The sequence below is a fragment of the Montipora foliosa genome, chromosome 6 (assembly GCF_036669935.1).
Source record: "Montipora foliosa isolate CH-2021 chromosome 6, ASM3666993v2, whole genome shotgun sequence".
Lineage (NCBI taxonomy): Eukaryota > Metazoa > Cnidaria > Anthozoa > Scleractinia > Acroporidae > Montipora > Montipora foliosa.
In genome coordinates, this window is record NC_090874.1 from 48,515,097 (window position 1) to 48,537,662 (window position 22,566).

A 22,566-nucleotide genomic window follows, 5' to 3' on the forward strand; every position below is an offset into this window, starting at 1 on the left:
GCGCTACAAGATGACAATATATTTTGGATGTCGCAGGTGTCGTATGACGTCATCAGATCCGCCATCTTGATTTCACTATTTCAGCTTAAGTTGCCTATGATAAATCAGAGCAAAAAATCAGTGCAAAATCAAGCCAGAAAGCTTAAATGGGGTAAAAAATTATGACAGACCTGCTCTGACTTCCTTACGTGTCTTAAATGTAAACTGGCCTGACAGTTATAATCAACTACGAGAGCAACATGCAAAATGTATTGTCATCTTGTTGCGCAAGCTAAAGGCGGCGAAATACGAGATACAAAAACCCTTAACTTGGCGCGCAACATTATTTCGTTGCAAGTTTGGGTCGATTTCTCCCGTTTTTCACCTTGCATGATCAACTTGTCGCGCAACAAAAACATTTGTTGCGGGTTGAAGAAAGTTGTTGCGAAAAGTAGAGCGCGGATCTACTCTGAGCAACAAATTTTGGCTTTGTTGCTCGTTTTTCATCAAGCTCACAACTTGTCGCGCAACAAATGTGCTCTTGTACTAGCAAAGCAACCACTCAGCGCCCTGCATTTCTTCAACCCACAACAAATGTTTTTCTTGTGGGTCAAGTTGATCACGCAAAGTGAAAAACGCGAAACATCGACCAGAACTTGCAACGAAACAATGTTGCGCCACAAGTTGAGGATTTTTGTATCTCGTCTTTCGCTGCCTTAAGGGTTTTGCACTCCAAGTGAATTTATTTTACTGTGACTAAATTTAACGAAAGCCTTGCAGGGTCTATCAACACCCACCCCCCCCCCCTCCTCCCCCCTCAAACTGAGCCGGGTACGTGTTTGCTGACGTGAAAAATGCTTGCAAGGCTTATAATTAGAGCTTCCTTTATGAGAAAAACATTCGTATTACTCGTATGTATTCGTATGTATCCGTATGTTAGTCGTATGTATCCGTATGTTAGTCGTATGTTAGTCGTATGTTAGTCGTATGTCAGTCGTATGTATTCGTATGTATCCGTATGTTCCGTATGTTACTCGTATGTTACTCGTATGTTACCCGTATGTACTCGTGTGGTGTTTTAGTCATGATCGATGCTTCACTGTTTGGCGAGTAAACATGCCGCGGTAACTTAATCACGGCGCCCGCTGAATTCCGGCCATGTCACTTTCGATTTTGCAATTTACTTGAACGTAGCAAAAATCTCCCAAAATGTTTGTCGCTGATCGTAACTTTTTATATTCTATATTCACGGTTCAAAATTAATGTTGTTTTCATGTAGTAAATATTTTATTCTCGATCGACCGTCTGGGAAACTTCCTTCTGCTCTTTCTGAAAACTGTGTTTCAATAGTTATTTGCTTTTTCATCAATATTTGTTTTGCATAAAGCAAGCTAACAGAATCTGTACCTTGCTGAGTTCGCATTTGTTAGCGTTAATAGTATTTTCGGTCAGATGTTTCTGTTTTTTATGAGGGGTTTATTGTTTTGGTCTCCCATCCTAACACTAACCCCGCGAAACAGGGATTGACTTCAATGAAGTTTAGTATTACAAAGCTTTCAGATGCTCAGAGGGCACACTTGTGGTGAAAAGAAGTTGTGAGGGAACTTGAAAATTATCAACATGTCAGCCCAGAAGCCAATGTTTCTCGCTTCTCTTTTATTTGTTATTCTTCAGAGACTGGAATGCTGTATTTCAATACCACACAATTCAGTGCCTTCTGATTTTCTGTAGCACGTACCGCAGGCAAACCAGTGTATGCTTCACAGAAGCATCTAGTTTAATCTCCATTTATCGTCGTCCGACCGAACTAAAGTTTTGGCATTTTCACAAAAAAAAAAGTAACGAAGTAGTTAAAGCATTTTTCACTTTTTCTTTTAATTTGGCCTTATTGCAATGCGTGAATATCAACAAAGATATTTATGTGAAGTATTTTTTTTTTGTGTTCTGTGTCCTGCAAGAAGCACACATTGTAATAATTCGGCATTATGTGAAAATCAAGTTCAAATTTGTTCATTTTTTTAAAGTCGGCTAAGGGTATTCAGCGAAACGAAACAAAGGCTTTACTCAGAAACATGGCCTGTTAAATAAAGCAGGCATTGCTGTATCAAGAGGGACAGATACTTCTCCGGTTTCTAGCAATTTGGTCACGACAGCCGCCTACGGCCTCGTCCAATTTGGCAGTCCTTAGAATTTTTGTCATGCAATTATTTCCAAATTGGACAGCATGTAGTCCAATTACATATACAAATTGCTGGAAGCCGAAAAAAAAATTCGTCCCACTGATAAAGCAATGTCTCCTTAAAGACCCTTCAACGATTTTTACCGCCATCTTGACTGGGGGGCAAACACGGCTAAATTGACAGTAAATGTATGGAATTTTGGCCGACTTTGAACGGCTTTAACGCCGCTAAAAGGAGACGGATTTCCAAAGAGAAAGAGTCTTTTAAAAGACATTTATACCGAGATTATTTTCATTAATTATAGAGAACAGGTTCAGGCTACAAACCCTTCTATGATCATCACAGCAAATTGCCGCGAAAACATGAGAAGATTTATTATTCGAATTTACGGATGTCATACCTTCCTAATGGCCTTATTGTCTGTTGAATGAATGATATCAATAAAGCTATTTAAAATAGTGGCAAAAGTTAGAAATCTGTGTCTTTTTAGCGGCGCTACATCGGTTCAAAGTCGGCCAAAATCCCATACATTTACTGTAAATTTCGCCGTGTTTGCCCACCAGTCACTGACGGCGGTCAAAAACAACAAAACTAACGCAAATCAATGAGCCGGCTAATGGCCACAGTCTCGACGAAGTAAGCAGTTACAGTCGCTTCGCGATTAAATACTTCTTGTTCCGCTAGTAACATGTCGGTGAAGTTCCCCAGTATAAAACTTGAGAGAACTGTCGCTCAATAAAAAATAGAAGGTAAAATCTTTTCGCACGTTCTTCTCGCCTGTCATTTCGTGATCCCAGATAGAATATTGCAAACAGCAGTATTTTTCGAGGATTTTGCAGCAATCCTTCTTCCCTTAAGGAAAGGTCTCCAAAAACAAATCTTGATTTTGCTAAGGGATTCAGGTTTTGTAAAAGAGGTGATGATTCTGATACCATTATAGCTACCTGCCATATTAGGGTGACCTGAAAACACTGAACTTATGTCACGTCAGGCGGTGTGAACAATTTCCACTAAGGCCCACTCAACCTGGCGTTATAGCATAAGTTCTAGCAACGGAAATACACATGAAAGAATGTCAAATGAAAGGCAAATCAAAGTCCGCATTAGGGCCAAGTCGCACTAGAGGGCAATTTCGGATTTGTTCAGGACAAATCTTACTTGAAATCGGCCAGTGACAAAAAAATTGCCCGGAAACCTACAGTCGCACTTGAGAACAAAATATGTGAACAAAACATCACACCATGCTGTGAGCGTCGCGCAATTTCCTGCGAAACCGCCTTTACTCGCTGTTTCCATCCATAAACCGCGACACGAGGGATCTCAAAATGTTCTCAGCTGACGAAGATGTACGGCGCAAAGAAGTTTGGGATGATCGGGCATTGAGCCGTCTTCGCTGAACTGAAAGGATTCTTGCAACAAGTCAGAACGCTTGGTAGAAGGAGATGAGCTGGGAGTTCCTCAATCGTTGAATATGTAAGGGCTAGGCATCGGATAGATTGTTGCCACATTTCATACGGAAAATATTGGTCGCCCGCGCCTGGATTCATGTTGTTGCGAAATGAGAACGTTTTCAATTTTACCGCAAAGTCTATAGCCTGCGAGAAGGCTCTCTCTCTTCGGTGGGCCTGCTCGCAGGCTACGAAGTCTATCGCATAGAGACTCTGCTACATATCACCTGTCAAATCACTTCCGAATTAAGACACCCTCGCTATTGTTTTTCAAGATTTGTTTCAGTTTGGCCTGCTCCAGAGGTAGTCGACGGCATCTTTGAAGTTTGTCCGTCTGCGACCAAATTTTGTCCTTCGGTGGACAAACGATCATGACTAAAACACCACACGAGTACATACGGGTAACATACGAGTAACATACGAGTAACATACGGAACATACGGGCACATACGAGTAACATACGACTAACATACGAGTAACATGCGGATACATACGACTAACATACGGATACATACGACTAACATACTGATACATACGAGTAAAAAAATACGAAAATATACGAGTAAAATTCATACCAGTAAATTTTTATGCAAAGTAACGACAACTTAAGTAAAATATTACGCATTACTTCCCCGACTAAGGAAAGTTTGCGTTACAAGAGCAAAGATATTTGATATTAAACTGGTGGCCTGGGTTTAATAGCTTTGTAATTCCTGATATCTTGATGCGAAAAATAAATACCCCTTGGACCTCTGATATGAAGTGTGTGTGAGTGAGTGTGTGGGTGGGGGGGGGAGGGGGGGGAGGAAGGGGGGTTTGATGCCACCCCCTCAGGGTTTTGTAAATGAGGTGAGAAAGGGTTGGATGCCACCCCCCTCAAATTTTACAAATTTTGGAAAGGAGATTTACTCTGTTGCTGAAACTTTAAGCAGCTGTTCGTTTATTGCTTGCGGATTTTTTGATGTGTCAACTGTTCCCAAAATTCGACATTTTAAACATAATTCTTCTACATTTTTACATGTACATGGTTACATTTAAGCTTTCTGGCTTGATTTCGCACTGATTTTTTTGCCATTAAAAAAGGCAACTAAGGTGAAATAGTGAAATCAAGATGGCGGATCTGATGACGTCATACAACGTCAGCGACATCCAAAATATATTGTCATCTTGCAGCGCAAGCTAAGGGTTTTGCACTCCATGTGAATTTATTTTACTGTGACTAAATGTAACGAAAGCCTTAGGGGGGGGGGGGGGGTGAACGTGTTTGCTGACGTGCAAAAATGCTTGCAAGGCTTATAATTAGAGCTTAGTTTATGAGAAAAACACTCGTATTACTCGTATGTATTGGTATGTATCCGTATGTTAGTCGTATGTATCCGTGTGTTAGTCGTATGTTAGTCGTATGTTAGTCGTATGTATTCGTATGTATCCGTATGTTCCGTATGTTACTCGTATGTTACCCGTATGTACTCGTGTGGCGTTTTAGTCATGATCTGGACAAACCGGTCGCACTTGGTTTTTCATTGTGATGACAGATTTTTGACATAAATAACAGTTTTGTCCTCTAGTGCGACTTGGCCCTTACTCGAAACAGATATCCAACTAATCGTATTCACAGACCAGGAATTCGGGAAATTTAATCAAAATAAACAACTCACACGCCCAAGATCAAACGACATCAAATAAAATTAAACTCGGCCTCTGGAATGCTCAGTCTCTGCAAAAGAAATCTGGATCAGTATGTGATATCATTTTATCTAACAAATTGAATATTTTCGCCGTTACGGAAACCTGGCTAACGAGCAATGGAAATAATACTTTACTTGCTGAAATATTAAATTCACTGACAGACTTCACAGTAATTCAAGTCCCCTGAGAAAACGCAAAAGGAGGAGGTGTTGCATTGTTTTTTCGGAAAGTTCTTAACACTATAAAAAATAGGTCCGCAATGCGTACTTGGGGTCTTATGCTTAGCTTAACTCCATTCAGCCCTTACAGAATTTGGTACTACGGTCTCACTTTTACCATGCGTGATTGGTTCAAAATTTGCCATAACAATGCAGCAGTGAAATGAGTTCCTTAAGTATGCTTCAAATTTCAGACCCGTTCAGAATTGTTCATCGATGACTTGCCACTAAAATTTCTCTTAATGCCATTTGCACAGTTTAGACAACTCTTGCTGCACGCTACATCATCTCTATCAGCTATTTACCAGTAACAGAAGCACTAGATTGGCTAAGAAACAAGCATGGCACTGTCATACATTCATATGATCTTATAAATGATCAAAGAATGCTGAAATTCAACTAGAATTCTAAGATGAATCATCACTAGATGAGGCGTTCAATGAACAAGTACTCTCAGAGCTTGGTGCAAATCCCGACACTACTGGAAATCAGTCCATCACCAGTAACAATGTATAAACAGCCAAGAGAAATATCTGATGACCAATTACGTCGATCAGTTACATGTAGATCATTACATAATAAAAAACACAACCTAAAGCTTACAACAGGGTCCTTTCATGTACTAGAAATAAAATGAAAACCTCAACAGTCTGAAGTCACAAAATGTTGAACCAGTTTATTTGTTTATAACTGGAGGTGGTGGTGCTGGGAAAAGCCATTTGATTAAAACACTTTATCACACTGTAGTAAAAACCTATAGACATGCTCCAATGAATCCTGAGATTTCAACAGTGTTACTAGCAGCATCTACTGGAGTAGCAGTAATAAACATTGATGGTACACACAGCATTAGCAATACCTAAAAATACAAGTGATGATGTGGAGGAAAATCCAGTTCCTACAATGTTTGACATCATTGATCCAACAACCACTGTGTCCGCTGACTCTAGTCAAGGAAATGAAGCAACCTTTGGTGTGAATGCTGGAAGCAATGTGTAGCAATGTCACATACTGCTATGATATACCACCAAATACAAGATATTAGTTTGTGGGCTAATTCTACTTTGAACAATATTTTGGTTATTGGAAATAATCTATACAGTTCTATAACATGTTCTGTGCAAACAAATGACTATTTGCTGATAACTGATGTTCCAGACATGGTTTCAATATTTGATAAAGTGTATTCATTACAATATACACGCTTTTAATAAGTCTAATACATGCCGCTTTCTGCTAATGACGTCAAACTCATGCTTTTAAAATTTATTCAGAAATGTACAAAGGCTTCAAAAAAGAAAAGAAATCAGAAAAGTTTTAGGCCTTTGTACATTTCTAAATAAAATTTGAAAGCAAGAGTTCAACGTCATTAGCGGAAAACGGCATATATTAGACTTATTAAAAGGGTGTATAGTGAGTCATTTACTGGAAGTTTGTTCATGACATCAAACATTGGTCCATATATGTCTCTTAGAAATTCACTTCTAGGAGTATTTTCAAACTCTCAACGGAATTACAATTGTTGTTTGTTAACTAATGGCATTAATACACTATATTGCAATAAATACACTTTATCAAATATTGAAACCATGTCTGCAACATCAGTTAACAGCAAATAGTCATTTGTTCGCACAGAACATCTTATAGAACTGTATAGATTATTTCCAGTAACCAAAATATTGTTCAAAGTAGAATTAGTCCACAAACTAATATCTTGTATTTGATGGTATAATACCAGGGAGTGACATTGCTACACATTACTTCACCAGCATTCACACCAAAGATTGTTTCACTTCCTTGACTAGAGTCAGCGGACACAGTGGTTGTTGGATCAATGATATCAAATATTGTAGGACCTGGATTTTCCTCCACATCATTTGCTTGCCTTATAAGCAATGGGATATAAACATTGTAGCACATCATTTGTACAAACCAAAACATCGCCTCATTACACGACTTGTAATGTCCAACAACTTGTTTTAATGTTGGCAAGTAAAACATATTTAAGTAAAACATCATAAGCATCGTATTCCAAAATCGCCCTCGCACACCTGAAAATGCATCCTTGACTTTCACAAAATTGTTGTGACAGCCGATCCTTGACCGGTATTGTTCGATTGTTGTTCCCATGCTGGCGGCTAGTAGCAGACAACAGTAAGAGTACGAAATACTATTCTTTGAGAGTGCAAAACTCTCATTCAATGCCGCTAATTTTTAGAGTACAATAACTCTTTCAGTTTGGGATGTAACCCACACCGACATTTCAAGCCGATAAATACTGGTTTGTGATAGCTTGTGAGATACTTGTGAGGTATGTGGTGCGCAACGGATTTCGAGCCAATGAATGTGGGCTTCCGAAAGCGTCTTAGCTTCAGTGCAATCGGCACTAAACACAAGCCGAGTCTAAATATGTTGGCTTGCGAGAGTAAACAACACCCGTATCGATTCCACTCAGCGACGTCACCTAGAAGAAATAACAAGAACAAACAAGGCAGGCTAGGATAGTTAATTTTCGAAATGAAAGAACGAAAACCAATCTGAAACAGCACGACAGATCAATTTTGAAACACAAATAACTTACCTTACAACTAATTTGCGACGGAAAACTCTTCAAATTTTTCCCAAAACAGGGAAAACGACCGCAGATTTATTTGCAAACAACGAACGCCAGAAGCAATGGCCGACACTTGAAAATTACTAGTACCCAGTCTACAAGCCAGACTGTCACGTGTGTAGTGACACCCTCTGACTTAGGAATCAGTTGACTATATTATTATGCAAAACTAGTGGGGCAATTTAACAATTATTGGATGAGGTTGAGCATGTTAGCGATAATGATCAAGGCCAAAGTTTGTGTTATCTGCTGAAGCCGAAGGCTGAGGCGGATAACACAAACTGAGGCCTTGATAATTATCGCTAACATGCGAAAACCGAATTCAACAATTGTTTTATTATGCATATTCCTGAGCTGAGCTCCGCCATGACAAAACTGATCGAGCTGCTGGTTAGTGTGTTAGGTGACGTCACTTCTACATGCATAAAACTATTGTCTGTAGGTATGACGTCAATTCTACATATATAAAAGCTATTGTCTGTAGGTATGACGTAAGAGAAACAGAGCAAGCAAGAATTAGCTGCGTGCTTATAGCCAATAAAAATCGAGCTTGTGACACCAATGTATAATAATATCTCTTATGCGAAATTTAAAGCACGCCTGGTTATAATTTATCGTCCGCCAACCTCTAGGAAGAACAAGTTGACTGTATACAAGAGATTATGAAGGTAAGAGAAGTAATCCCTCATACTGGCCCTATTCCCATCGTAATCCCTCTTAGGTTATTTTTAGATGATATCAATTTTCCCGCGGATAATGTTACCGCGCGCGTTACGTGGAAGTTTCGTGGAGGAGGGAAAGTGCAGGAAATTCTGTACGATGCCACTCTCCGTTTTCAAAATTGAGTTTCATGGCCTGATAAAATTCAGTCTGCAAGATACAGGTTTCAAACATACATCCTTGGAATTGCTTAACTGTCTAGCTAGTTTATAGTGATACCAATTTGAAGAATTCCTAATCTATCAAACCGTGTTAAATAATTTTGACAGATGCAGATATGTTTACGTTGGTTGCATTGCGTTACTTGTCCATTTTAGTGCGCACTTTCTCATCGTCTACAAAATTCTGTCGCTTGCAAAACTCGTCCCTGTCAAGATACAGTTTGCAATCATATATCATGGAAATCGGTTAACTGTATAATTCACTCTGATACCAATTTTACGATTGTCTAATGTAGGAAACCGTGTTAAATAATTTTGTAAGAAGAAGCTATATTTCACGTGTGCGTTGCAAATTGACTTCAATCCGATCTTACGGTTTTAAAATTTTTTATCGTGCGGTCAATTGAAATTTTCCTGTCATGTGTACTGTTTGAAAGCGTTAGCTGTGTAATTTATGAATATCATAGAATTAAGTCACCATAGTTTCAGACCGCTAAGAAAATCGAGAACGCGTTGACCAAGCAGGAATATGTTACTTGGTGTCTGCGATATTTCATTTTGTACAAAATTCGGTCGCCTATAAAACTCGTTCCTTTCAAGATACAAGGTGCAAAGATAGATCATTCAAATCGCTTAACTGTGTTGTTTACAATGATACTAATTTCAACACTGTCCAATGTACGAAACCGAATTTAATAATGTTGAAAGATGCAGGTATATTTAAAATGCGTTCTTTGTAAATTGACTTCCATCCGATACCACGGGTTCAAAAAAAAAATTTTATCGCACTGTCTGTTGAAGTTTTCCTTTCATGTTTGGTACTGTTGTAAAGATCTTTCTCTCCACTCTATGGATATCTAAGAATTGAGTCGTCATATTTTAATCCCGTGAAGAAAATCAAGAACGCGTTAACCAAGTCAGCGATACATTACTTGTTGACTGTAGTCTGCGAATTGCCAATGTTTACGAAGTTCTCATCGCTTATAAAACTCGATCCTTTCAAGATACAGGTTTCAAACATCTATGACTGAAATCGCTTAACTGTCTAGTTTCAATGATACCACATTCAAGGTTGTGCCATATACGAAACCGTGTTAAACAATTTTTTAAAGAGACAGCTATATTTACGGCGTCCTTTGCAAATTGACTTGAATCCGATGAAACGGGCTAGTTAATATTCAAAGGCAAGACTTTGCTACAGTAAATTTTACTCTCCCTACAGAGTAATATAATATGCTGGAGTTAATTTTACTCCTATTTATCGGGATACTGAGTAAAGTCTACCCCACTTACCAATTCTACTTTCTGAGAAAAAAAGTAGAAGAGGATTTTACTCCTATATATGTATTTTTGTAGGGTAAATTTAAGTTTAGCCGGTCTAAGATGTGGAATTGGGGTTGTTTTATTTTTGTGAAATCCCCGATTAATTCTTTGTTTTCAAGGAGTTGGAGTGAAAAAGTGGAGAAAAACTAAACGCAGTAAAATGTACGCCTCTTATTTAGTACTCCACTAATTAACCCTTTAACTCCCAATAGTGCCACTTTTAGATTTTACTCTGTCTAACGCCAGACGATTTTACTCGTCAATGGGGAACCCCACGGGGCTGAAAGGGTTAACAACAGCTGGATTCACTCAAAAACTATGTCCCGTTACCCCTTTAACTCCCAATAGTGCCACTTATAGATTTTACTCTGTCTAACGCCAGACGATTTTACTCGTCAATGGGGAACCCCACGGGGCTGAAAGGCTTAACAACAGCTGGATTCACTCAAAAACTACGTCCCCGTTAGCCTTTAACTCCCAATAAAGCCACTTATAGAGTTTACTCTGTCTAACGCCAGACGATTTTACTCGTCAATGGGGAACCCCACGGGGCTGAAAGGCTTAACAACAGCTGGATTCACTCAAAAACTATGTCCCCATTAACCCTTTAACTCCCAATAGTGCCACTTATAGATTTTACTCTGTCTAACGCCAGACGATTTTACTCGTCAATGGGGAACCCCACGGGGCTGAAAGGGTTAACAACAGCTGGATTCACTCAAAAACTATGTCCCCGTTACCCCTTTAACTCCCAATAGTGCCACTTATAGATTTTACTCTGTCTAACGCCAGACGATTTTACTCGTCAATGGGGAACCCCACGGGGCTGAAAGGCTTAACAACAGCTGGATTCACTCAAAAACTACGTCCCCGTTAGCCTTTAACTCCCAATAAAGCCACTTATAGATTTTACTCTGTCTAACGCCAGACGATTTTACTCGTCAATGGGGAACCCCACGGGGCTGAAAGGCTTAACAACAGCTGGATTCACTCAAAAACTATGTCCCCATTAACCCTTTAACTCCCAATAGTGCCACTTATAGATTTTACTCTGTCTAACGCCAGACGATTTTACTCGTCAATGGGGAACCCCACGGGGCTGAAAGGCTTAACAACAGCTGGATTCACTCAAAAACTATGTCCCCATTAACCCTTTAACCCCCAATAGTGCCACTTATAGATTTTACTCTGTCTAACGCCAGATGATTTTACTCGTCAATGGGGAACCCCACGGGGCTAAAAGGGTTAACAACAGCTGGATTCACTCAAAAACTATGTCCCCGTTAGCCCTTTAACTCCCAATAGTGCCACTTATAGATTTTACTCTGTCTAACGCCAGACGATTTTACTCGTCAATGGGGAACCCCACGGGGCTGAAAGGGTTAACAACAGCTGGATTCACTCAAAAACTATGTCCCCGTTAGCCCTTTAACTCCCAATAGTGCCACTTATAGATTTTACTCTGTCTAACGCCAGACGATTTTACTCGTCAATGGGGAACCCCACGGGGCTGAAAGGCTTAACAACAGCTGGATTCACTCAAAAACTATGTCCCCGTTAGCCCTTTAACTCCCAATAGTGCCACTTATAGATTTTACTCTGTCTAACGCCAGACGATTTTACTCGTCAATGGGGAACCCCACGGGGCTGAAAGGCTTAACAACAGCTGGATTCACTCAAAAACTATGTCCCCGTTAGCCCTTTAACTCCCAATAGTGCCACTTATAGATTTTACTCTGTCTAACGCCAGACGATTTTACTCGTCAATGGGGAACCCCACGGGGCTGAAAGGGTTAACAACAGCTGGATTCACTCAAAAACTATGTCCCCGTTAGCCCTTTAACTCCCAATAGTGCCACTTATAGATTTTACTCTGTCTAACGCCAGACGATTTTACTCGTCAGTGGGGAACCCCACGGGGCTGAAAGGGTTAACAACAGCTGGATTCACTCAAAAACTATGTCCCAATTAACCCTTTAACTCCCAATAGTGCCACTTATAGATTTTACTCTGTCTAACGCCAGACGATTCTACTCGTCAATGGGGAACCCTACGGGGCTGAAAGGGTTAACAACAGCTGGATTCACTCAAAAATTATGTCCCCATTAACCCTTTAACTCCCAATAGTGCCTTACATTTTCGGAAGGGATATTTTTGCAATTTTTGGCATTTGAAAAGGTCACCTAGCAGTTTCGGATGAGAAAATGGTTCGGTTGGAAGTTCTTAGAAGGGAACTTTCAGCTAGCAATTTCTGGAATGAAGATATCATTCCCTAAAACATGCTAAAATGTTCGGACACTTCCAATTTTCAGCTAAGATATCCGAACAGATCAAATTATTCTAGGTGATAAAAACATCTCTTTAAACAGTCTTTATACGTAACAATTAAGGAGCCTAGAAATGCCTCTCAAAGGCTTTTGACTTTATTTGCTCGTTGGGTGCCATTGAAGCAGCTGGCCAGCATCCAGACGAATGCAAGCGACGACAGCATGTTTTTACTGGGCCCGAATTGTGTCATGGATATAGTGGGTAAGCAGATAGGATATTGAACATTTCCGAAATAATCTGGAAAACAAAAAAAAATATTCTTGTCTTCGTTTAAAGTTCGTTTAATTCTCAATCGTTTTCAATAGTCATCCAGGTTTTTTTTTTTTTTTTTTGGTTTTGACAAAAAAAAAAAAACCTGGATGACAATGAGTTGATAAACCTTTGCATCTTTGGGAATTATCGGAAGAAAATAACCACATTTGCTTGACTCAACTTCACAGGCAAAAAATGTTGTCAAAATGTTCGGCAACGTTTCCATTAGAATACAAAAGCAGCTGAAACATTTAATAGTCCTTCAAGGTACATTTTTAGTACGTAAATTCGCAAAATAAAATAAAAAACGGAACATTTTGCGGGATATACTACGTTCGACTTGAATTGCAACATACGAAATCAACCAGAAACGTTACAAGGCGAAAATTCGAAAAAATCAAACCGAAATAAGTGCACTTTGCTTCTTTATGTTAATTAATTCAACCTTATTTCGGTTTTACCTACTGTACCAACTCTTGATTCTATAGTGAATGACAAATATCCCAAAGTACTTCACCCGTTTTGGTTGTTAATCTTCGAACTGGTACATGATATTGGGGCTATCGTCTGAAGAACACTCGATCGGTGGTGATTGCAAAATGGAAATTTTATGGAATGAAACGAATTGTTAAAGATAAATTGACCACCATAAGGAAATAAGAAAGATGTCGTCTCGAAGGTTTGCTCAAGGGATAACGTTCGAAACCTTGACCTTCTAATTTTTCTAAGGTGATCTCATTTGAAACAACTAGATATTCCTGTGCGTGACGTGTATGAGAGGGCCATCGCGTCTATTTTGACCGATCAAAGGTTCTTCTCTAAACAAATGAGGATTAATATGGTCGAAAAAATACTTAATTAAATGTAATTGAGGATAAAGGGCGGGACGTTCTTTGTGTTGAATTAATGCAGCCACAGAGTACATTAGGGATAGTCATCTATTTTTTTGACATATTCTACGTTACATCAATCAGCGGCGGGCTTGTAAGTAAGAAAACATATTTTACTGTTTCTTTTGTTTTCCAGGAGTTCCAGACGAAAGCCCCGACTCTCTTACGCTTAGTGGAAAAAACTGGCTGACACAAATCTGTTACAAGGGGTAAACAAAAACAAGCGAGAATACTTCAACAAGCCGGGGCATCAAAACCGTGCCCTCGTGAAGTGATCGACGACAAAGACTCGTCTCCTTGATTATCCATATTGCTACGAAGACTGAATCAAACTACATCAAACAATTAACTTAATAACCGGAGAAACTTAACTGATAGGAAATTGTGTTTACCAAGTCTTTCACTCCGTTATTTGCCCTTAAAGACGTACTTGAAAAGGACAAAGGGCGGCTTCGTATTGAATCAAACGGAGGTTCACTCGCACTTCGACAACACATTTGACAATAACCTTGACCAACCACATTTAGTACATGTTCGTGGAAAACAGTAGCTGTTGGAATGTCGACACAATGGTAAAAAATTTTCGAAACAAGCCAGTAGACCACCATCCGCCGCACATCGGTATGGCTCACTGAATCACGTGCGAATCCGGCAGTTCGCAAAAAGTTTTCAAAATGGAAGCTAACGACACTACAACGAATTCAACTTCAAATTCGACAACCAGTTATGCTGATGTCTACGACGAACTTTTCCTTATTGTAATCATCTCTGTTTATGTCATCATCATCGTCACTGCGATCGGTGGAAACCTACTCGTATGCCTTGCAATTTCACTGAACAAACGCTTGCAAAAGGCAACCAACTACTTCATATTCTCTTTGGCGATTTCTGATTTATTGACAGCCTCGTGCTCTATGCCCTTCGACGTTCAAGTGCTTTTGAAACCGAACGGCTGGAAGCACGGAGAGTTCGTGTGCAACTTCTGGACTTTTGTTTATCTAATCGTTGCGCCGACCTCCCTACTTAATCTAACGGCCGTTAGCATTGCCAGATACCAAGCCATCAGCGCACCGCTCCGCTACTACGACAAAATGAGACCGAGACGTGCTATTGTTATCATAGCAACGATTTGGCTCTATTCGCTCACGTTTGCAGTTGTTGGAATGGCTGCCTGGCCGTACTATGACCACAGCGTCAACGCTGGAATGTGCTTCTTTAACATCAGTCCTTACTACTCCGTATTAAGCTCGGCGATGAATTTCATTTTGCCCACAGTGGTCATGTGCGTGGTATACTTCAAGATTTATCAGATCGCCAGCGCACATGCGCACAGGATCGTGCGACAAGAAGTCTCCACCACAGCCGTGGCATCTTGCTCAAACGAGGATTCAGGCAATATCACCTCCGAAAAGAAGAGATTAAAAAGAAATATCCAGGCAGCAAAGACGATCGCCATTATAGTGTCTGCATTTTTCTTATGCTGGATCCCATTCACTCTGGTTTCCACCATCACCTCTCTATGCCAAGACTGCATCTCCGTTTCTGACGAACTATTCAACTCATTGCTTGTGGTAGCGTACATGAACTCAGCGCTCAAACCTATCCTGTACTCATTCCTAAATCGAGATTTCAGAGATGCCTTCAAAAAGCTATTAAAATTTCAGTTTAAATTTCGTTACACCTGATCAAAATGTATTCACGAGGGTATAGTTCCGAACGCACTTCCTTCAACAACGATGCTAGCGTGCTCCGTTTTACGGATATATAAACTACACGGATCTCATGAAGGTCGGACTGAGTTCTTAAATATATCGAACAGAGAACGGAAATGTATGATCTGCGCAAGCTAGTGAATCTTTGTGAGGGGCAGCACCTTCAATAGTGACAAAGAGTCGATGTACCTATTAACTGCTAAGACAACCTTGTTATTGAGGCAAATAAAATGAGAAGAACATGCAGGATAGAGCGGTTCTTGTTAACCCATTTACCCTGTTTGGATTGCTCTACGCTGTACTAATCGAGAAACCTATACATACTTAATTCTCCACCGCAAGATGCACGGAGCAAGATTATGAAGAGATGAAAATGTAAATGATAGCCTTGCTTGATCAGGTACAGAAAAAGTACCAGAACTCAAATCATGTGATTAAAAGAATGGCTCATCGTTACCGATTTAGATAATCTTATAAGATTAGTGTTTCTTTGAACAATGATTATGAGCATAACAGACGTCATTTTCTTTTGCTGACCGTTGAGTCTCTCTAGCGAAAACTAAGAAGGAAAAAGAATAGAGCATTGCACGTAGCCACCTTTACCCTCCATTTCCGCTTTGTATCGCCCATATTCCAAAATGCGTTGTACCCTCTGATATCAAATGCTGTTTCTCAGTTATTTTTTACCTCAACGCAATGTCGATAGTATGCAACTTGATGATAGAAACAGATCAACGGAAATCAGGCCAGATAGTTTTATTTTATGACATTTTCAGTTTTTATTTGCGGTTGATATGTCCGTTGCGCGTTACATCAACACTGTTTTTGCGGCTAATCACGAGTGCAATTCTCAGTGTTGAATAAATTCATTTTGAAAACGCAGTCAAATGGCCCAGAGCAGAGGTGCCCTTCGCGGTCAATGCGGAATACTCGATCGCTCTCTTCGACGACGACCTTCAGCAGTATAATAGCTTAAATGGAAACTTAAGAAGTCTTATTGTCTACGCTAGAGTGGTCTGTGGATATATGAACCAAACTGAACCAAAGAAATATCATTTTTGTAAACTGTAATCATTCAGTTTTAAGTACGGTGTTAGAAAAGGAACACACACGGGCAGTGACTAAGAAAGTGTGTGGCGATGTGAAAAGTTACATTTGCTGTCATCAGTTTAAGCCCTTTCGCCTGTGGTGGACTTTATGCAAAGCACTGGTCTACGAGGATGCGGAACCCACAGTGCTTTCTTGTTCAAGACCCACCAAAACACAAAGTTTTCGAATAGTATTATTGCGGCGACTCACAGTAGAATTCATAGAAAGAACTTTGATCCAAAGACCAAAGCCTTTCGTTAAGCCGAGATTCCAATGTATTCCATAGTTAAAATACAAGAGAAAATGAGGGTAATACAATTACGGAAAGAAGTGAAAGACTTCGAAAGGCATCAAGATTTGTTGAACCAATGCAACCCACGAAAAAAAAAACCGATTTGAAACCGAAAATGAAGAACCAGCAGATCTACACCAAGGTTTGTGGTCAACATCTATTAAAGATGTCGATACCAAACATAAAACGAGGCCCCAAAAATGAAAGAAAAGTTATAAGACATCAAATCAAATTAAAATCGCAATACGAAGATAGTCGTTACGCTCCAAAACAGGGAGCTCGAAAGGGCTGCGTGGGCAAAACATCTGCTAGTTGATCAATTCCAATCATGTAAAAACATTAAAATTCAGAGGTCAAATCAACAGAAAATAAACAAACATAGAAATCACATTTCCTCATGTTGTTTTAAATGACTTAAGACGACCAAATTTGGGCGATGACATCATCAACTGTTCCTCTCTCTGGGAAAATTAAACTTGCACGCCTCATAAATCTCAAAATGAAAGGAAGTGATCATAACACCTCCTCAAAAAAGGAATCATTAGATGGGTGTCGTTGACAGAACCTTAAACTAAGCACCAGTGGCTCAGTTGGTTGAGCACCGGGCTGTCATGCGGGAGGTTGTGAGTTCGACTCCAGCCAGACTAACATTCAGGGTCTTTAAATAACTGAGAAGAAAGTGCTGCCTTTGTAATGACATCTGCAAATGGTTAGACTCTCCAGTCTCCTCCGATAAGGACGATAAACCATAGGCTTCATCTCATAACCCTTCAATGTTCATAACCCCGTGGGATGAAAAAGAACCCACACGCTATTCGCAAGGAGTAGAGCATGTAGTTCCCGGTGTTGTGTATCATGGTTGGGATCTCATTGCGGAAGTTAATTTCACTTTAGGTTGAATTCGACTCGTGTTGTGCTTTTCTGTAATGTTATGAGACACGCGTAAAGAATGAAAATATTTCAGTTACACGAGACCGCAAAAGTTGTAAGCAAACAACTTGCATTAATTAAGAAGTCAAGGCTCCGTAAACGCAAATTTCCTTACACATCTGTACAGTACATTCATCTAAAAGCTACGGTAGCGGGGCATTAACCTGGGCCACTGCCAGTGACGTTTCTGACTCAATTTCGAGTCAACAGATCGTAATACACTTTACGCACTTTACGCAGTTTGATGGAGTTGGTCCTGAATGGCTGACTTGACCAGGCCACCTTGGGCGGCCAAGACGTTTAAACAGGAAAAAGTAAAGATCTGGGCTTACTTTTAACTCACTAAATTTGCTGGTTGGCCCTTCGTCAGAGCGAAGCGCTCTGACGAAGGGCCAACGCTCGAAACGTCAGCTTTTATAATCCCTGTACGGTGGTCAGTTTACATTATCACCTATGTTGATAAAACCAAAAATTTTCGTGTACTACTTCCATACCTCATTTTGACAATTTCAGTCCCATTTTTCCGAGTTTCCCATGGTCACCATCGAAAACAAAATATATCTGCATTAATTAATCCTTTCATTCCCACGATGGAAACGTTCATTCCCCTAACTAGTACCATAGCTTTCTTTGTTGGATAGTTGGCACCCCGTAAACTGGTAATAATCCTCATTCTCAATACCTGTCTGACTGCCCACCTTCAACCGACAGGCACAGCTGAAATTCATTCAATTAGGTCGCTACGATAAGCAATGCGAATTTCCATAACAAAAACAAACGGTTCAAAAGGCTGTCGGTTGAAGGTGGGTCTTTAAAGTTCTTTGAATGGTGTATGCATAATTAATTATCATCATGGCAAACTCCTGTAAAATTCTGAAGCGCTGCTAGTCTCAGGCAAAAAAAGGCGGTAGAGTCATAAAGAAAGAAAAGAGACTATAAAAAAGTTTCTCTTTCACGGTATTCCAAATAAAAAAAAAGCGAAAAAAAAAAGACTCTAAGTGCGCCGTTTATCTTTAAATCACAGAAATATTTTGCTTATCACAAAAAAACAGTTAAGATGCAATTCTCAAAGTTTCATCAGAAAACACTAAAACGTTTGTAGTAACTGTCGCTTATGTCCATTGTCCACTTACGGTCACTGCCGTTTTACGCCTCGTAAAATCGGTAAATAAGGATCAAAAGCATGAAAAGAGCATTAAAAGAAAGAAAAACCACTAGAAAGGCATTAAAGAATAAAAGAATTTATTGTCCTACATTCTGTACGAGCTACTTAGCAAGCGTCGATAGTCAAATCTACTGATTTCTGAGAGGTTGTTTCCACCAAATGAATGTGAAGTGAACCATCCCTAATTGATAAAAATATATGATAAGAAAACACTTAGTATGCGCACAATTAAGATACGTTGGAAAACTTCACCACAATTAAATCTGCTTGGCATTTATATAACTCTGGAGAAATTTCTAAAGTCTTTAACAGTAATATCACGTTCACTAGTACAACGTCCATTTGTCTTTGGTAGATATCTGACCATGGACGAAAGAAAGTGCGTCTCAAACCAACTTTTACTACATGTGGTTTGCAACTAAACTCTAGAGAGGCAGAAAACGATGGGCAGCGGTACAAATTCTTTATTATATCTCTCAGATAGTACGCGCGCTGTAATTGGCTAAATTAGCGTGCTGTATTCTACAGTACGGCCCGCTGTACAGCCCGCTAAATTTAAAATTTCGACAAAACATCATCTAGCGAGTTTTTCATTTCTGTTGCATAAACTTGTACTGAAAACTGTTTGAATCTTGCAAGCAACTATTTCAAACTTAACAGCCAAGAAGATTTAGTTCTTGGGATTTTGGCACGGCATTCTTTGTGGCAGTTGAACCTTCCGCTTCACTTTGACTAGTTTCCTTGCCCGCGCGCCGTTTAACCTCAGAGATATAATAAATATCTTACTAACCGAGTTTTCGCGGTCCGTACTGTAAGTTACGGATCCTCGTTTTTTCCCGTACGGACCGAGTTTTTTCCCGTTGATGTAAGGCCCAAGCGCGAAGCGCGCGGGCCATAAATCAACGGGAAAAAACGAGGATCCGTAACTTACAGTACGGACCGAGAAAACTCGGTTAGTAAGAGGTATGGATGACGAATCAGAAATCTATTGATTGTGTCATCCAACATGGCGATCATGACGTAACGTGCTAACTATCTATGTTAAAACGGGTGGAGCATTTCATATCAACTGATTAAATTTCGTTTATTTCAGTATCTATTAACAAAGCGGACTACAAATTGGGCATTAAATACGGACGGAATCCTGTGGACCGGGTACAAAGCAAGGTGTAAAATGCGCACAACGGACCGGGCTAAGAAAATTACCCACAAATGGCCTCGATGCATCAAGGAAGTGCAGTTTTCGCGCCATTAGTGTCAAGTGCAATGAATCCTCTTGTGTTAGAGCTGTGTTTTTGCAGACTCTTGCTTTCCTTCTCGTTCTTGACCACGTTGAACATGGATGTCGCGTTTTATGATGACGCTGCCTTAGGCCTCATTTACACTAGCAAGTTTTCCTTGACAAGTGGACTTGTCAAGGAAAACTTGCCGACTGTACACACTAGTAAGTTTTCCTTGACAAGTTTTTCCTTGACAAGTTTTCCTTGGTAGTGTAAATGAAAAATATGACACTGAAGTTTTCCTGGACAAGTGCACTTGACAAGTAATTTACACTAGCAAATATCGTCCTTGACGAGTTTTTCCTTGACAACTGTCCTTGTTCAAAAGCTAGCATGCTAGGTTTTGAACAAGGACACTTGACAAGGAAAAACTTGCATATTTTTCCATTTACACTGCCCAGGAAACTTGTCAAGGAAAACTTGTCAAGGAACACTTGCTAGTGTAAATGAGGCTTACTGTCACTCTGTGATCACCTAGCTTGAGTGCTTGCATAGATCAACTTGAACTGAACACCTATAATCCGTAGAGTTCATCGTCTGTGGATCAAGTATACGTCCTCCCATTTGTTTCTCGTTTATTTTTATTTGCATACTCTTACTCGTTAGTTTTCTCTTACTCGGTGTGCAGTAACATCTTAACACACTTTTAATAAATGTCTTCAAGTCAGTGAAATTTGCATTCTACTCAAAGTTACCACTTATAACTTGGTCCATGTTATGTGCCCGGTCCGAAGGATTAAGTCCGCCAGTGTTCACGGTACCAAGTCCGCAATCCGTAACCCGTGTTTTATACTAACCGTTCGTTTAGGTACGTGTCTCGATGTCCTAAGGCCGGACAAGGTTTTGAAGTCCCTAACTGAACGGCGTTTTACGCACCTACTTCAAAAATGAACGTTACAAAATTTACGAGCATTTGACAGTGGAACTGCCGTCGTTTTTCCGTTGGAGAACAGTTCTTTCAAAACCTTGACCTGCTGCAGGTCATATGGACCCAGCGTTTCCTAAAACAAAGCACCTCACCTTCTGATGTGGAAAGTTCCAACGATATTTGCTTCACCTTTCGCCATAGGTGGAATCCCTTCAAGAACAACCTGACACGAGAAAAGCAAGAGATTACACCAACTCACGGTGATTTTCATGCATATGAAAAATAACAAATGAACTACATCTGCCGTTGTTTGTTCGCGCAGGTTTAGCTGATAACGGAAGTAACCAATCCTATCACGCAAAGAAATCACACGTAGCCAACGTAGCCGGTGGTAAGAGGGGGAAAGCGGGCACGAGCAACTAACCCTGGATGACGCGATATTCGAGTGTCCTCCGATTCACTGAGCCAACGGTCGACTCGCGGCTAAATTAGCTTGACAGACTTCTGAGCGTATGATCCCACAAAAAAAAATGCAGCCAGAAGTCAAGTTACTTACTAGGTGCTAGATCCCCTACTTGGAATCACTTAGAAAATATGCGGCGGGATTTTCAACCGAAACCAAAGCTGTGTCGAAATTTCTTTCGACATTTTCTTCTAAATTATGATATCAAGTGAAATCCCCCCAAGCTTACTCACCTTGGCGACAAGATTCCTTCCTGTTTCAAAGGCAATGTCCTCTTCCACTTCATAGACACATAAGCAAACAGTCTCCTACATCAGGGAAAGAAATGTAACTAGTTTGTGAAGGAGCCTCACTGGCGATAATAAATACGAATCAACCAAAGGGTCTCTCAAGGAAATCGGCGTGGGGCGGGGGGAGGGATGAAATGAATACGGCAAATTGCGGATAAGGTGCTCGTCATAATGTTCTGATAAGTTATCGCCATTTTTAGAGACTACAAAGGAAAAAACAGCAACACACCACTAACCTGGTTATCACTGATAGTTGTAAAATTGTATGTTTTCCTTGTAGGAATGGGTGTATACTTGTGAATAACCGGACGTAAAAGTGACTCGGCATTCTCCAGCTGTAAAACAAAAACAAAGAAGTAGTGGCTGGAAGTTCCCCATTGTGGATTAAAATGACAGCTAGGTTTATCAATTGTTACATGACTGTGTCCCAATGAATCACTGATCACATCAAATTAAGGCATGACCTCAATGGTAAGCTATTGATGATGGAAATTAAATTATAACGACGACAGTTCCTTTCGAACAAGAAAGGAGACGGTTGCTGGTTCACTCATCTCAATTAGTCAGCCAGTCATTTGGCTAATATAGCAGACAGCCTTCAGAAATGAATGAAATTTCACGTTTTACCTCAACACTTATAGTTTTTGATGTACATTCTACTTCATCTTGGTCATC

At 40.0% G+C, this 22,566-nt stretch overlaps 2 protein-coding genes across 8 annotated transcripts in view; one reads left to right on the forward strand and one right to left on the reverse strand.

Annotated features, from left to right (window-relative positions):
* Positions 1 to 17,285, forward strand: part of LOC138007568 (octopamine receptor beta-1R-like) — a 31,009-nt gene extending 13,724 nt beyond the window's left edge. For 5 of the 7 annotated variants that reach the window (XM_068854548.1, XM_068854549.1, XM_068854552.1 and 2 more), the window contains one exon: positions 13,939 to 17,285. In XM_068854548.1, the coding sequence (XP_068710649.1) occupies positions 14,477 to 15,487 (1,011 nt within the window). In that variant the 5' untranslated portion in view covers positions 13,939 to 14,476 and the 3' untranslated portion in view covers positions 15,488 to 17,285. Of the gene's footprint in view, positions 1 to 8,487; positions 8,797 to 12,618; positions 12,862 to 13,938 lie in introns of those variants that run through there. The other 2 variants (XM_068854553.1, XM_068854555.1) reach the window with 2 other exon arrangements.
* Positions 17,286 to 19,050: 1,765 nt separating this feature from the next.
* The window catches only part of LOC138007566 (heat shock 70 kDa protein 14-B-like), an 18,572-nt gene continuing 15,056 nt past the window's right edge, over positions 19,051 to 22,566 (reverse strand). Inside the window, exons 13-17 of the mRNA XM_068854546.1 lie at positions 22,519 to 22,566; positions 22,128 to 22,226; positions 21,835 to 21,909; positions 21,291 to 21,361; positions 19,051 to 19,171 (exon numbers count right to left, since the gene is read on the reverse strand). The exon at positions 22,519 to 22,566 is cut by the window's right edge and continues 36 nt beyond it. Coding sequence (XP_068710647.1) covers positions 19,096 to 19,171; positions 21,291 to 21,361; positions 21,835 to 21,909; positions 22,128 to 22,226; positions 22,519 to 22,566 — 369 coding nt within the window. The 3' untranslated portion in view covers positions 19,051 to 19,095. The remainder of the gene's footprint in view (positions 19,172 to 21,290; positions 21,362 to 21,834; positions 21,910 to 22,127; positions 22,227 to 22,518) is intronic.